General features: G+C 40.5%; 1 protein-coding gene across 3 annotated transcripts in view; it reads right to left on the reverse strand.

The window, feature by feature from the left end:
• Positions 1-15,798, reverse strand: part of LOC126235674 (UDP-glucosyltransferase 2-like) — a 112,861-nt gene that overhangs the window by 94,241 nt on the left and 2,822 nt on the right. For 2 of the 3 annotated variants that reach the window (XM_049944402.1, XM_049944403.1), the window contains exons 1-2: positions 11,971-12,084; positions 949-1,124 (exon numbers count right to left, since the gene is read on the reverse strand). The exons of the other annotated variant lie outside the window; for it this stretch is intronic. In XM_049944402.1, coding sequence (XP_049800359.1) covers positions 949-1,124; positions 11,971-12,078 — 284 coding nt within the window. In that variant the 5' untranslated portion in view covers positions 12,079-12,084. Of the gene's footprint in view, positions 1-948; positions 1,125-11,970; positions 12,085-15,798 lie in introns of those variants that run through there. 3 annotated transcript variants of the gene reach the window in all.

A 15,798-nucleotide genomic window follows, 5' to 3' on the forward strand; every position in this document is an offset into this window, starting at 1 on the left:
ATCATTGAGTTGAGATGTGCTTTGGACTGCAAACAACAATTCGAGATGATACCAGTTTCCCGTTCATTGTCTTAAATGCCGAAGAATCGGTGGTGCACGGTTATGGTTTCGACAGGAAAAAAAAGAGCAATCATCGCAGCAGAAGACAACATCGTCCATGTGGTCCTAAACAGCGCCAGTACTCCAAGTTCGCAGCAGTGTAAAGTCGATTCTAATGATTTCATTTCTGACATCCTTGGAATTATCCATAACAAAATTTCTTCCATATGGCCAGTCACAGGGCAGATTTACTACCATGTAATTAAAGGAACGTAAGAAAATGTTAGTCCTAATGAAATTGAATTTAACAGGTACGCGTTTTCACTCTATAGAAGAGATTTTAATAGAGTCCCAACTAATTTTGAACATGACTTATTGATTGCAACAGTGAGAAAATCACTCATTGTGTACAAACGCGAGGGGACTATTTTGAAAGTGGCATTTTTGCGGCAATATTCTTGCAAATTATGGGCAGGTCCGAGCGGACTCATCTCAAGTCGCCACCAGCAATGGAGAGTTTGTCTTTGAGAAGTCCAGCCACGCATGCTGGCGAAACGTCAGAAATAGTGACTAAACAACCGTCGGTAGAAGACCCTGAAAGGAAAGCTAAGACACAGTATGCCACGCATCTGGATGGGGCTTAGCAACGACTTTGCACAGAAACAATGCAGAAAGAGTTGCAACCCTGGGGCAACCTCTACTACGTCCGGAGTATCAATGGCGTTGATTTTGCGCTCGTTCTGCCCGTCCTTCATGAGACAGTCGGAAATTATTTGACGTAATAGTATCTCTGCCATCTCCACCGAATCGATATCGCGAGCGTAAGATATTACACTTAATGCAAACTAACGGTCAGTAATTAAAAGCTGTTTACCGAAATACATAACTTAACCGCAGAAATAGACTCACCTGATGAAATCCTGTACTGCTGGCTCTTTCAGTTGGGCCTTAACCGGCGATGGCATGGTTACAAAGATGGAGACAGAGTCCAGGGGTGTCATGCTAGCCAGACCAATAATGTCTATCTCCCTTACCAGTTTATATGAAGAAGACAGGTCGATCTGGGTTAGATTCTGGTGATTCATCTGTGAAGAGAATACATGAATACTTCAAAAATCAAGTTTATTTACAACAGAAACTTGTAATTATACTATTGACTTTTCCGTGCACCAGACAAATCTATACTACTGGCCATTAAAATTGCTACATCAAGAAGAAATACAGATGATAAACGGGTATTCATTGAACAAATATATTATACTAGAACTGACATGTGATTACATTTTCACGCAATTTGGGTACACCGATCCCGAGAAATCAGTACCCAGAGCAACCACCTCTGGCCGTAATAACGGCCTTGATACGCCTGGGCATTGAGTCAAACAGAGCTTGGGTGGCGTGTAGAGGTACAGTTGTCCATGCAGCTTCAACACGATTCCACAGTTCATCAAGAGTAGTGACTGGAGTATTGTGACGAGCCAGTTTCTCGGCCATCATTGACCAGACGTTTTCAATTGGTGAGAGATCTGGAACATGTGCTGATCAGGGTAGCAGTCGAACATTTTCTGTATCCAGAAAGGCCCGTACATGACCTGCAACATGCGGTCGTGCATTATCCTGCTGAAATGTAGGGTTTCACAGGGATCGAAAGAAGGGTAGAGCCACGGGTCGTAACACATCTGAAATGTATCGTCCACTGTTCAAAGTGCTGTCAATGCGAACAAGAGGTGACCGAGACGTGTAACCAAAGGCACCCCATCCCATCACGCCGGGTGATACGCCGGTATGGCGATGAGGAATACACGCTTCCAATATGCGTTCACCGCGATGTCGCCAAACACGGATGCGACCATCATGATGCTGTAAACAGAACCTGGATTCATCCGAAAAAATGACGTTTTGCCATTCGTGCACCCAGGTTCGTCGTTGAGTACACCATCACAGGCGCTCCTGTCTGTGATGCAGCGTCAAGGGAAACCGCAGCCATTGTCTCCGGGCTGATAGCCCATGCTGCTGCAAACGTCGTTGTACTGCTCGTGCAGATGGTTGTTGTCTTGCAAACGTCCCCATCTGTTGACTCAAGGATCGAGACGTGGCTGCACGATCCGTTACAGCCATGCGGGTAAGATGCCTGTCATCTCGACTGCTAGTGATAAGAGGCCGTTGGGATCCAGCACGGCGTTCCGTATTACTCTCCTGAACCCACCGGTTCCATATTCTGCTAACAGTCATTAGATCCCTACGAACGCGAGCAGCAGTGTCGCGATACGATAATCCGCAATCGCGATAGGCTACAATCCGACCTTTATGACAGTCGGAAACGTGATGGTACGCATTTCTCCTCCTTACACGAGGCATTACAACAACGTTTCACCAGGCAACGTCGGTCAACTGCTGTTTGTGTATGAGAAATCGGATGGAAACTTTCCTCATATCAGCACGTTGTAGGTGTCGCCACCGCCACCAACCTGGTGTGTTCTGAAAAGCTAATCATTTGCATATCGCAGCATCTTCTTCCTGTCGGTTAAATTTCGCGTCTGTAGAACGTCATCTTCGTGGTGTAGCAATTTTAATTGCCAGTAATGTAACTTATTCTTCACTAAGAAGTTATTGTCTCTCTTCTGGTGGTTGCATATGACGCTAGTAGTGCATTAGGAACGATTTAAATGCCTTGATAGGTGTTTGCTTTAAAACAAGTGAGGCTATCTATCATTTTGTTGCTGAAGCTCTTTTCATGTCCGCGTTTTCTTCCTGACATCTAATAAGGAAATGTGGTTCTATCCTGAGGAAACACAATTTTTCTCACTGATACATGTTACGGAGAAGTTTCTCCATCTTCGGGTCCGTTCATTTATTCTCTGTTAAGTAATATACAAAGAATTTATGCGTTGTGATACACCTCAGTTGTTAAGATTACAGTACTTAGATTAATAAAAATACTGACAGAAATATCAACGGGAAACATATATAACTTAGTATTACATAATGGTGTTCATGTGACTGTTTGATATTTACAGCATGGCTGTAGTGACTGTCTTCCAGTACGTCATCTGCAATTAATAAGCCTTTATAAATCTTCAGTTACGTAATTTGCCAAATTTTAGATCCTGTAACTACTGATGTTTTCTTCTCTTTCGTTTTTCTGTTTCCTTTCTTAAACATTACTGTTATTATATTATGTTGTGTTGTCAACTATGTTGTGTTGTCAACGCAGATTCGCTCTTTCACCGTTCGTCAAGCGTTTTTATGTTACAGAACTATTGTTCGAAAATTGTGTGTAAGCAGGCCTATGTCGGATTGTGACCAGGCTTTGTGAAATGGTGAGTGGGGAGAGGGGCGACTAAGTATTGTTCCGCCATTCCGTTCTAGGTGCTCTGGGCGGCAGTTTTATGTAAACAACACTATGCGTTGAAACCCTGTTCTCAGCTCTAAAACACGTGTACCACAAACAAACACACACACACACACACACACACACACATACACTCAGACAAAGCAACAAACAAACCTATTAACAAGCAAAGACACCCAAAGCCCAATGTTACTACAGAATTCAAAACCCCACCCAGAACAGCCGAAACAAGTTAGCGGGACGAGTGAACATCACACAAACAGTGGAAGAGCGTTTGTTAGGATGAAGGAAGGAAGATTGGGTTTAACGTCTCGTCGAGGTCACTGGTGACGGAGCACGAGCTCGGATTGTGTTAAGGATGGGGAAGGAAATCGGCCGCGCCATTTCAAAGCAACCATTTCGACATTTTGCCTGGAGAGATTTCGGGAAATCACCGGAAATCTCAATTTGGATGGCCCTGTATGCGAATTTGTACCGTCGACCTCCAGGAGGTGAGTCCACGAAAAGGCCACATCTACAAAAGTAATGACACACACACAGACATACTTAGCCTGCCCCGTCACCACTCACCATTTCACAAGGCCTAATCACAATCAGCACATTATTCTAAACATTTTCCGAAAAATAGCATTGCAACTTAGAAACGCTAATCAGAGAGCAAAATAGCAAATCTGTGCTGACAACACAACATAATTTAAGAACAGTAATCTTATAAAAAAGGAAACAGAGAAACGAAAAATCATTAGAAAAGAAAATTATATCGGTATTTCAAATTAGGCCTAAAATTTGCTAAGTTACATAGCAAAATATTCATAAACACTTATTAATAGCAGATGATATACTGGAAGGCAATAATTATAGCTGTGTTGCAACTATCAAATAGGCTTATGGACACCGTAATGTAACACGAAGGTGTACATTTACTTTTCCTGCTAATATTTCTGTCAGAACATTTATTAATGTAAATACTGTAATTTCAAAATATGGTATGTACTTCAATGCGTAAATTCTTTATATGTTATTTAACAGAGAGTAAATGAATCCAATGAAGTTGGAGAAATTTCTCCGAAACATGTGTGGGTACTAAAACAAGAAAAATTGTGTTTTCTCAAGGCAGAACCATATTTCATTGAGGTTATCTACCTCTGAAATGTTTACTGTGAGCAGACATTCGAAATGGTTGCATGTGACGGCTGACGCGAAACTGCTTTATTTGAAAAACCAATACCTTCTCGAACAATTGCCTATTTTCGTCATTTGCCTCAAACTTGGAAGAACAAGTTGCACACTTTAATTGTGCCGTTATTTGGAATATTTTGCACTTTAAACTGTTTTTTTTTTTTTGCACCTTGAAGTTTCAAAGCAGACTGTATAAACTGTCTACAAGGAGTGCTGTATGGCCACGTGACACAGCATGAGAACAGTGCTCGTAAAAGTATTCTAACAGACAGTTGTCGGAGACGATTGCCAAGCACTGCAACACGACAAGTATTACTGTTGTCAGTGAATACAGTTCTATGTCATCCATTTTCCGAGCGAACATTGCGAAAGGATCCGCTTGCAAAGGATATTTGGTACTCAGGAAAAGGCCATTTTTCACAGCTGAAAACAAAATTTCATGTATTCAGTGGACTAAACAACACAAAAACGGACAATAGCTCACTGGGGGAATACAACGTGGTCCGAGGATTCACTATTTTCAGATGATGCAATGTGTCAAGTGTAGCGACGGACGCATATGCATTTAAACCGCATGTGTGGAGTGTACAGGTGATTCTGTTATGCTCTGAGAGTCTTTTTCGTACCATGTCTTGGAACGACTTATTATGGCTATCGGCAGACTGAACCACAGGTTTATTTCAAAATTCTGGGTTACCAAGTGCTGCCCTTTCTACTTGTAACACCATAGCTCTAATGCTGTACTGATTTATTTTGCTTTTGTTTCATTTAATGTTACATTGCTGTGTTTCTGTAAATGTGTTTGTTTGGATAGGTAACACAAAATTGTATACTCCTTTCTTTGTACAAACTTTGATATCATGGTTTGATTGTATGCTGTGTAGCATACTTGTAGTTTAAATGCTTTGTCCCATTTGGAGGGAACAAAACTTACTGTATATAATTGTAATTTTGTGTGAATAATTTTTTGTAGACATGTTAATATGTGCAAATGTTCTGTGTTATTCAATGCGTTTGTTTGCTGTTATGTAAACTGCTGATCCTCACTTAGGAATCTTAGTAATTTTGTGTATAAGAGGTAGTGTGGTTCCCCTCGGGAACGGAACTGTGTAGCGCGCGTAAATTGTGGTTGGCCTAGGTGGAAAAGGTGGAACTGATAGTCAGTCGGGGACGAGCCACCGGTCGGAGACGAGCTACGAGTCCGTGCACTGCCATGTAAAAGATGCATATTGTGCTGGTTCCGAGAGAGGCTTTTCCTGCTACTTTCCAATGCCTCGGATGGATGGATAAATAGCTGGAACTATTATGGAATTTGTATCTGTCGTCGGCACCAAGAAATGACAGAGTCCAGCAATTCAGTCTGCGAATCCACCTACCAACATGCAGTTGCCACCACGTTGCGCAATCACTGTAACGTAATACTATAATGATGTACAGTGAAGGATCAGCGTAATGGATGTGTTATTGTGCTCAAATATAAGGTAATTTATATCTGAATTTATGTACCAACCTTGATTTTTCTCCTCATCATAACACCTCTCAGGTTCCTTTCCGTTTGAACTAAAGTAATCACCGAGTGTCCCTACTGAAAGAACTTTTATGACCAATGTTATGCTAATTAATGCCTCTTGAACTTAGTAAAAAGAAAGTTAAAGTTAATGTGGCAAGAGAGTGAGTTAAAGTAAATGTTGTTTGCTTAAAATAATTTTCCTATTAAAACTGCTTATTAAAGTTCTGTTGCCAACTGCAAAATTAAAAGTTCTTAAGACTGAGGCTTCTAAAGTTTTGCTTAGCTAATGATCACCTTGATATCTGTAGTAAATTCTGAAAGGTGAGCCAGTTTCTTGCAATTTTGTTAACATTGTGTTTCGATGTAGTAAAAGTGAGAAAGGTGCAGTTGTGAAACGTTATACACTCTTGTTTGCTAAGTGTTTGTCTCTCTTGTGTATTAGAAGTGCATATTAATAGTAATGTTATAAAGACCATTCACTTTGTGTAAGCCCTGAAAGTAATAGTGTGTTTCGGTAGCTGTTATAATTTTGCAAATAGTTTGTGCTGCTCCGACTGTTAGTTTCAATCTTACCGTAAACATATGAGTGTGTCAGAGTTCATTGCACTCGCTTGTGGTCAAGTATAGGTTGTGTTTACCCATTAGAGTTACTAATAACTATTTTCTTGAACGAGAATGTTAATCATTCTCTTTCCTAGTTAGGCAGGCGACCGTTTTCTTTATCAATTAAACAGTGCAGATAGGCAAAATAATGTTTGTTACTTTTCGAATATTTACGTAATTCTGACTTTCACTTCCGATAAGCCACCTCCGTTAGGTACAACACGGTCAACACAACAAAATTCCTCTCAGAGGGTAACACTGCTCTGTTGCTTTATACCATAATTGCTATAACAGAATAATTCTGTTTTGCAAACTGACTCCTACTTTAAGGTTATGGTATAGCAGTAGCAGACAGGAAGTGTTATACGTGGCTTTTCCGTGACAGGACTGATTTGTTCTGTTGGGGCATCGTACGTGTTAAGCCAAACTTGGTATTTGATCGAATAAGCTACGTAAATATGCTGCTGTAGTGTTATATACTGTACAGTGAAGTGACGAATTAATGGGATAGCGATATGCACTTATACAGATGTTGGTAGTATAGAGTTCAGAATCTGTTATATGGTGTGCATTGCTGAACCTTTCATTTGTGCTCAGATAATTCACGTGAAAATGTTTTCGACATGATTATGGACGCACGACGTAAATCAACAAACTTTAAACAGGGAATGGCGGTTGGAGCTAGAGGCATGGGACGTATCGTTTCGGAAATCGGTAGGGAATTCAATATACTGAGATCCACAGTCTCAAGAGTATGCCAAGAATACAAAATTTAAGGTGTTACCTTTCACCACGTCAACGCAGTGGCCGACGGCCTTCACCTAACGACCGAATGCAGCGGCGCTGTGTAGAGATGTCAGTGCTAACAGACAAGCAACCATGCGTGAAATAACCGTGTAAATCAATGCGGGACGTACGATGAAGTCAGTTAGGACAGTGGGACGAAATTTGGCGTTAATAGGCTGTGGCAGCAGACGATAGAAGCGAATGCCTGTGGTAACAGCACTACATCGCCTTCAGCGCCTCTCCTAGGCTCCATATCGGTTGGACCCCAGACGACTGGAAAACTGTGGCTTGGTCAGATGAGTCCAGATTTCAGCTGACACGAACCGATGGTAGGGTTCGACTGTGAGACCCTATGAAGTCAGGAACTCAAGTTGTCATCAAGCTGGTGGTGGCTACACAATTTCAAGGTCTATGTTTACATAGAGTGGACTGGGTCCTGTGATCCACCTGAATCGGTCAATGACTGAAAACTATGTTCGGCTACTTGGGAACCATTTGTAGCCATTCAGCGACCTCATGACAATGCACATATCACCGGGCCACAATTTGTCGCTATTGATTTAAAGAATATCAGTTCGAGCGAATGATTTGGCCGTCCATATCGTCCGACGTGAGTCCCACCAAACATTTGTGGGACATAGTTTGTAAGTAGGCTGTTTAGGTTTTTTTATTGGTAACGCCACCTCTGTATAAAAATCACTGGCTGTGCTGTGTGCAGTCTGTGTCTAGTTTGCATTGTTGTCTGCCATTGTAGTGTTAGGCAGCTGGCTGTGAACAGCGCGTAGCGTTGCGCAGTTGGAGGTGAGCCGCCAGCAGTGGTGGATGTGGGGAGAGAGATGGCGGAGTTTTGTAATTTGTCATGAACTGCTATATATATTATGACTATTAAGGTAAATACATTGTTTGTTCTCTATTAAAATCTTTCTACAAGGACTGCAGTGGGTCTGCACCTCTGGTGGCCCACCAGTACCGTAATCTCTACCAGGACTACAGTGGGTCTGCTCTGTGATGACCTACCTACCAATACTCTTCAAAACTTCGACTGACTCTGCTGTGGGTTTGCTCTGTTGTGGCTCATTACCTGTCAGCATGTCAAGAGTCAGCACTGTCTTTCCGTTGGAAGGACAACACTACTTCTTCAAGACTGCATGGAAATCCACTACTTCTGTGTGCAATTTCTTTTACTAATGAGACTTTGTGAAAAAAAACTGTAATTACTATTATGATGAATTATCAGAACTATCTTTATGGACTGTGAGAAAATTTTAGCTTTTGACCAACATTGTATCAATAAGTGTGTGCATTTGATTTCTTTGTTATTGTAATTACGATTATGAAAAATTTTAACAAATATGTATTGCCCAGTGCCCAAAACAATTTGTAAAATTTTTTTGTGGGGAGCATGGGGGCTATGTAAGTAGGCTGTTTAGGTTTTTTTATTGGTGACGCCACCTCTGTATAAAAATCACTGGCTGTGCTGTGTGCAGTCTGTGTCTAGTTTGCATTGTTGTCTGCCATTGTAGTGTTAGGCAGCTGGCTGTGAACAGCGCGTAGCGTTGCGCAGTTGGAGGTGAGTCGCCAGCAGTGGTGGATGTGGGGAGAGAGATGGCGGAGTTTTGTAATTTGTCATGAACTGCTATATATATTATGGCTATTAAGGTAAATACATTGTTTGTTCTCTATTAAAATCTTTCATTTGCTAACTATGCCTATCAGTAGTTAGTGCCGTCCGTAGTTTGAATCTTTTATTTAGCTGGCAGTAGTGGCGCTCGCTGTGCTGCAGTAGTTCGAGCAACGAAGATTTTTGTGAGGTAAGCGATTTGTGAAAGGTATAGGTTAATGTTAGTCAGGGCCATTCTTTTGTAGGGATTTCTGAAAGTCAGATTGCGTTGCGCTAAAAATATTGTGTGTCAGGATAAGCACAGTCTTGTATAATTGTTCAAAGGGTACGTTTCAAGTTGAGAGGTTAGTGCGTGCACAAAACCCTGAACCGGAAACACTTTCGCAGTTACGGAGCTTGACTCGGTAATTCTGCAGGGGACTTCCAATGTCTTGTTGCTGCAGTACCCAGGGAAAAAGAAGATCGCAGTCTTTGGTTTGCTCTACCCACAATACTATCTATGTGATCGTTCCAATTTAATTTATTTGTAATTGTAATCCCTAAGTATTTAGTTGAATTTACAGCCCTCAGATTTGTGTGCTTATTGCGTAATTGAAATTTAGCTGATTTCTATAAGTACTCATGTCAATAACTTCACACTTTTCCTTATTCAGGGTCAATTGTCACTTTTCACACCATACAGATATCTTATCTGAATCATTTTGCAAGTCGTTTTGTTCATCTGATGACTTTACAAGACGGTACAAGACAGCATCATCTGCAAACAATCTAAGACGGCTACTTAGATTGTCTCCTATGTCGTTAATATGGATCAAAAACAGTAGAGGGCCTATAACACTTCCTTGGGGAACGACGGATATTACTTCTGTTTTACTCGGTGACTTTCGGTCTATTACTACGAACTGTGAACTTTCTGACATGAAATCACGAATCCAGTCGCACAACTTAGGCGATACTCAGTAGGCACGCAGTTTGGTTAGAAGACGCTTGTGAGGAAAGGTATCGAAAGCCTTCTGGAAATCTAAAAATATGGTATCAGTTTGACATCCCCTGTCGATAGCATCTGTTACTTCATGTTTATAAAGAGCTAGTTGTGTTTCACAAGAACGATATTTTCTGAAACCGTGCTGACGATGTGTCAATAAATCGTTTTCTTCGAGGTAGTTCATAATGTTAGAATACAGTATATGTTCCAAAACCCTACTGCAAATCGACGTTAGTGATATAGGCCTGTAATTCAGCGGATTACTCCTACTTCCCTTTTTCGATATTGGTGTGACTTGAGCAATTTTCCAGTCTGTACGTACGGATTTTTCTGTGAGCGAGTGGTTATATATAATTGCTAAATATGGAGCTATTTTATCAGCATATTCTGAGAGAAACCTGATTGGTATGCAATCTGCACCGGAGGCATTTCCTTTATTAAGTGATTTAAGCTGCTTCGTTACTGTGAGGATATCTACCTCTACGTTTCTCATCTTGGCAGTTGTTCTTAATTGAAATTCAGGAATATGTACGTCGTCTTCTTTGGTGAAGGAGTTTCGGAAAACCGTGTTTAATAACTCTGCTTTAGTGGCACTGTCATCAGTGACTTCACCGTTGTTATCCTGCAGTGAAGGTATTGGTTGCGTCTTGCTACTGGTGTGCTTTATGTATGACCAGAATCTCTTTGGGTTTTCTGCCAGATTACGAGACAGAATTTCGTTGTAGAAGTTATTAAAAATATCTCGCATTGAAGTACGCGCCAAATTTCGAACTTCTGTAAAACTTTGCCAATCTCGGGGAATTTTGCGTTCTTTCAAATTTGGGATTTTTTTTTTTTTTCGTTGCTTCTGCAACAACGAGCTGACCAGTTTTGTGCACCATGGGGGATCAGTACCATCACTTATTAATTTATGTGGTATATATCTCTCAATTGCTGTTGATACTATCTCTATGAAAACATTCCACAACTTTTCTATACTTACATGATCAGATCGGAAGAAGTGAATACTGTGTCTTAAAAATGCGTTAAGAGCATTTTTATTAACTTTTTTAAATAGACATACTTAGCGTTTCTTTTTGATGGTTGTAGGTGTTACGGTATTCAGCCTAGCAGCAACTGCCTTGTGGTCGCTAATCCCTGTATTCGTCACAATACTCACTATTTGTCCTGGAGTATTTGTTGCTAAAAGGTCAAGTATGCTTTCACAACCATTTAAGCTTCGAGTGGGCTCATGAACTAATTGTTCAAAATAATTTTCTGAGAAAACATTCTGTACAATTCCGGATGACGTCTTATGCCTGCCGCCGGCTTTAAACATATAATTTTTCCAGCATATCGAGGGTAGATTTAAGTCACCACCGACTATAATTGTATGAGCGAGGTACTTACTTGAAATGAGACTCAAGTTTTATTTGAACTGTTCAGCAACTATATCTTCTGAGTCGGGGGGTCGGTAAAACGATCCAATTAGTAGTTTAGTCCGATTGTCAGGTATAACCTCTACCCATACTATTTCACACGAACTATCTACTTCTATTTCGCTACAAGGCAAACTACCTCTGCCAGCAACTCCACCACCAACTGCATTCAATCTATGTTTTCTGAACACTGTTAGATCGTTTGAAAAAATTTCGGCTGAACTTATTTCCTCCTTTAGCTAGCTCTCTGTACCTACAATTATTTGAACTTCACTGCTTTCTATTAGGGCTTGGAGCTCTGGTTCGTTCCCAACACAGCTACGACAATTTTTTTGAGAAAGGAGTTGTTTTGTGTGGTTTAATCGAAAGAAATAATTCCTTTTTGAATCTATGAATTCGGAAATCATGCCGGATGTTGATTTTGGGTCGTTTTATGTATACTTTAAAGTTACTGAGAAAACGTCTGGGAAAGCTCACCTTGAGTGGGTCCGATGTGAATAAAGTGACTTCATGACCCCTTTCTAGTAGCGCCTTTGTCACAACGTGGAACGCCTTCTGGTGGCTAATGGACGCTGTTGGAGCCATCACCAGTATTTTCGAGGCTGATGTGATGTTTGTCGACACCAGTAATAGGAGAACTACACGAAATAAGTCCTCTGAAACAACGTTTCATTTACTTTTATATTTTATTGTAGTTTTCGGTACATACTATGCAACCCATACTTATTACATATTTTGCACATCTAATGATTAAATATTACGTAAGTACTTCACAGAATCTCATAACACATTATAATAACACGTAAAGGATACAGGCAACAAGTACAGTTATTTTCCATTATTGAGAAAAGCTGTAAACAATGTTACAAATTCACTACAATGGTCCGAAACGCAATTGTCGCTAATCTTACGGTTATACTATCCAACCGGAAGGTAAGAATTAAACAATACTTTGATATTGCACTATCACCAGACAGTCCAAAGCAAGTTACAGAAGGTCTCGGCATACACACCTAATTACGACGAAGTAGTTGCAGTCCATCTTGTGGTGGTTAAGCCACTTTGCGATTGTGACTAGTCTCATAGAGTACGTATTCAGTCGTTATTGGTCGCTGTTTTCTTTTTTTCATTTATTTTTATTGCTTCTTAATTGCGGAATTCGCTCCTACAGAAAATTCCATTTCCCATCACATAGTTTACTAAGTGTAAACGAACTTGGTTACACATAAAACTATTTTCTAAATGACTGTAGCATCTCACCTGAAGAATATCGCTGGTTTCAGAACATGTAGCTCCAGTATCAAAAGAATGGAACTTATCTGCCTGAAATCGGTGGTGATGGGACGGATGAAACAATGAAGACTGCTTTCAGGAAAAGATTTTACCTCACACATTCAAGTGTATACACCTGCGGATCCCCACTACATTACACTGATGGTCGAATCTCTACGAATATACTGTTTATCAAGATAATAAAAGTACATGTAAATGCTTAGCCTGATAGGAGTAGCCCCATTTGTACGAGTAATTTGTACCTGATGAGGGAAACACGCCTGCGATTATTTTTTTCTTTCTCTAATCCATCAGTCTTTCGGCAGATTTACTGCTGACCTCCTTCCTTTCGTAACCCGAGGCACCTTCTTGATCTGTACGTAACTACAACACAGTCCACAATCTGTATTGCATATTCTAGCTTTCGTCTACCCCTATTATTTCCCCTTCTATTAAGCTTTGTAGCACCAAATTTACGATATCATAGTGCCCCAGCAGATACCCCACTTCTTCTAGTAAGGGCCCTCCATAAGCTTCTTTTCTTGTTTGTAGTACTTCTTTATTTCCTACCTTAGCAGTTCACTTAATTTTTAATAGGCTGTCATAGCACATCATTTCAAAAGATTCGAGTTTATCCTTCTCATTTAAGGCACGGTACTTTTCACGTTTATACAATTCATCGGGTCTTACTTGCACATTTCAACCTCGACATTTGATACCGAGAGGGCTCTTTCTTTGAAGAAATCTTTCTTCTATGTTGCAACTGAATGTCTTCTTTGCTTCGGCAATCCTGTGTAACCTTTATGTCCGGCGAGTAGGTCCGCGTCACCAGCGAAACACGTCATCGGTATCCGCTCCCCTTGCTCTTTCATCCCTCTATTGGATTTTTTTTTTTAAATTCCTTCATTGCGTCTTTGACACCGAAGTTGAACAACGTTGATGATAAGCTGCAACTATGTTTACACCTTCTTTACTTTTACTTGACTATCTTGACTTCTATTTTGGTTACTCCTCTTGGGTTAGAAAAATAAAACGAACACTGCCCGAACAGGACATAAAGGCTCAACGGTACCGACCGGCCGCCGTGTCATCCTCAGCCCATAGGCGTCGCTGGATGTGGATATGGAGGGGCATATAGTTAGCGTACCACTCTTTCGCTCTTATGTCGGTTTACGAGACGGGAGCCGCTACTGCTCAATCAAGCAGCTCCTCAGTTTGCCACACAAGAGATGAGTGGACCCCATTTGTCAACAGCGCTCGGCAGACCGGATGGTCCCCTATCCAAGTGCTAGCCCTGTCCGACAGTGCTTAACTTCGGTGATCTTACGGGAATGTTGGGTTAGATTATGTTACAAATTATTAATCTGTCTCTGTACTTCAGCAAAAATCTTCCAAGGACTCTGAATTCCATCTTACATAACTGGAGGCGGTTTCCAGGTCCACAAATGCTGGTATGGTGTCGAATTTTCTTCAGTCTATCTACCACTACTAAGAGCATTGTCTGAAATGGTTTTGTTGTTCTTTTGCCCTTCCTGAAACTTAACTGCTTGTCACCCAATATGTCTTGAAATTTTCTTTCAATTCTTCTATATATTATTCTGGAAAAGACAGGAAATTAGAATATAAAAGAGCTTCGGAAAACTCGGGATCAAATAATTCAGAAGGGATAGAAAACATTCCATCGCAGTTTCTAAAATCATTTGGAGAAGTGCAAGCCAAACGACTATTTCAGTTGATGTGTAGAATCTATGAGACTGACAACATATTAGAAGACTTTCGGAAAAATATAATCCACACATTTTCGAAGGTTGCAGAAGCAAATAAGTGTGAGAACAGCCGCGACAATCATATCAACAGGCCTTGCGCCCAATCTCCTGACATAAATAATACACACAACAATGGAAAAGGAAATTGAGGATCTATTAGATAACGGTTAGTTTGGCTTTAGGAAAGGTAAAGGCAGTAGAAGCAAGACTGAAGGAAAATCAAGACTTGTTCATAGGATTCGTCGACCTGGAAAAATCGTTCACAATGTAAAATGGTGCAAGGTGCTCGAAATTGTGAGAAAGATAGGAGTAAGTTATAGATAAAGACGGGTAACACACAATACGTACAAGAACCAAGAGACAACCATAAAACAATAGGACCAAGAACGACGTTCTCGAATTAAAAAGGGTGCGAGACTGGGGTGCAGTCGGTCACTCCTACTGTTAGGCCAATACGTAGAAGAAGCAGACGGAAATGAAACAAAGGTTCAAGAGTAGGATTAAAATTCAGGGTGAAAGGATATCGGTATTAAGATTCACAGATGGCATAGCTGTCCTCAGGGACGTGAAGAATAATCAGAGGGTCTGTTGAATGTAATAGTTTAATGAGTGCAGAATATGGGCTGAGAGTAAATCGAAGAGTGATAAATGTAGTAGCGTAAATGAAATTAGTGATAAACTTAGCGCCAATATTGAGCACCACGAAGTAGACCAAGTGAAGGACTTCTTCTTCTTTTAAAACAAAAGTACTTACAATGCAGTTACCAAAGACGAAACAAAAAGCAATTAGCACAGGAAAAGAGGGAATTTCTGGCCAAAATACTCTCCTGGTATTTAACTTTGGCCTTAACTTGAAAAAGTAATTTCTGAGAATGTATGTTCGGAGCGCAGTGAACCATGAATTGTGGGGAAACCAGGAATGAAAAGAATCGAAGGCTTTGAGATTTGGTACTATAATACTGAAAGGGTACAGTACCGCCCGACATTGAAAATAGGTACAACATTCTTCGTTAGTCTTGTCAGAACAACATATTTTTTGTTATAATAAGTCAATTTCACTTAATACACCGAAGCCTGATACCAGTGTAGGAAAAAATGACAATTTATTTATTTAATTCATCACATGTGCACTCCAACAAAATAAATCCCTACATCCCATTTGGTGAGATCTGTGAAATGAATGAATGTATGGTCGTATGCTAACCGCAGACTGTGAATGTGCAATATATGATCATCTTTGAGACGGTCCTTTGGTCACCTTTGGTGG

The sequence above is a fragment of the Schistocerca nitens genome, chromosome 2, assembly GCF_023898315.1.
Source record: "Schistocerca nitens isolate TAMUIC-IGC-003100 chromosome 2, iqSchNite1.1, whole genome shotgun sequence".
Taxonomy (NCBI): Eukaryota; Metazoa; Arthropoda; class Insecta; order Orthoptera; family Acrididae; genus Schistocerca; species Schistocerca nitens.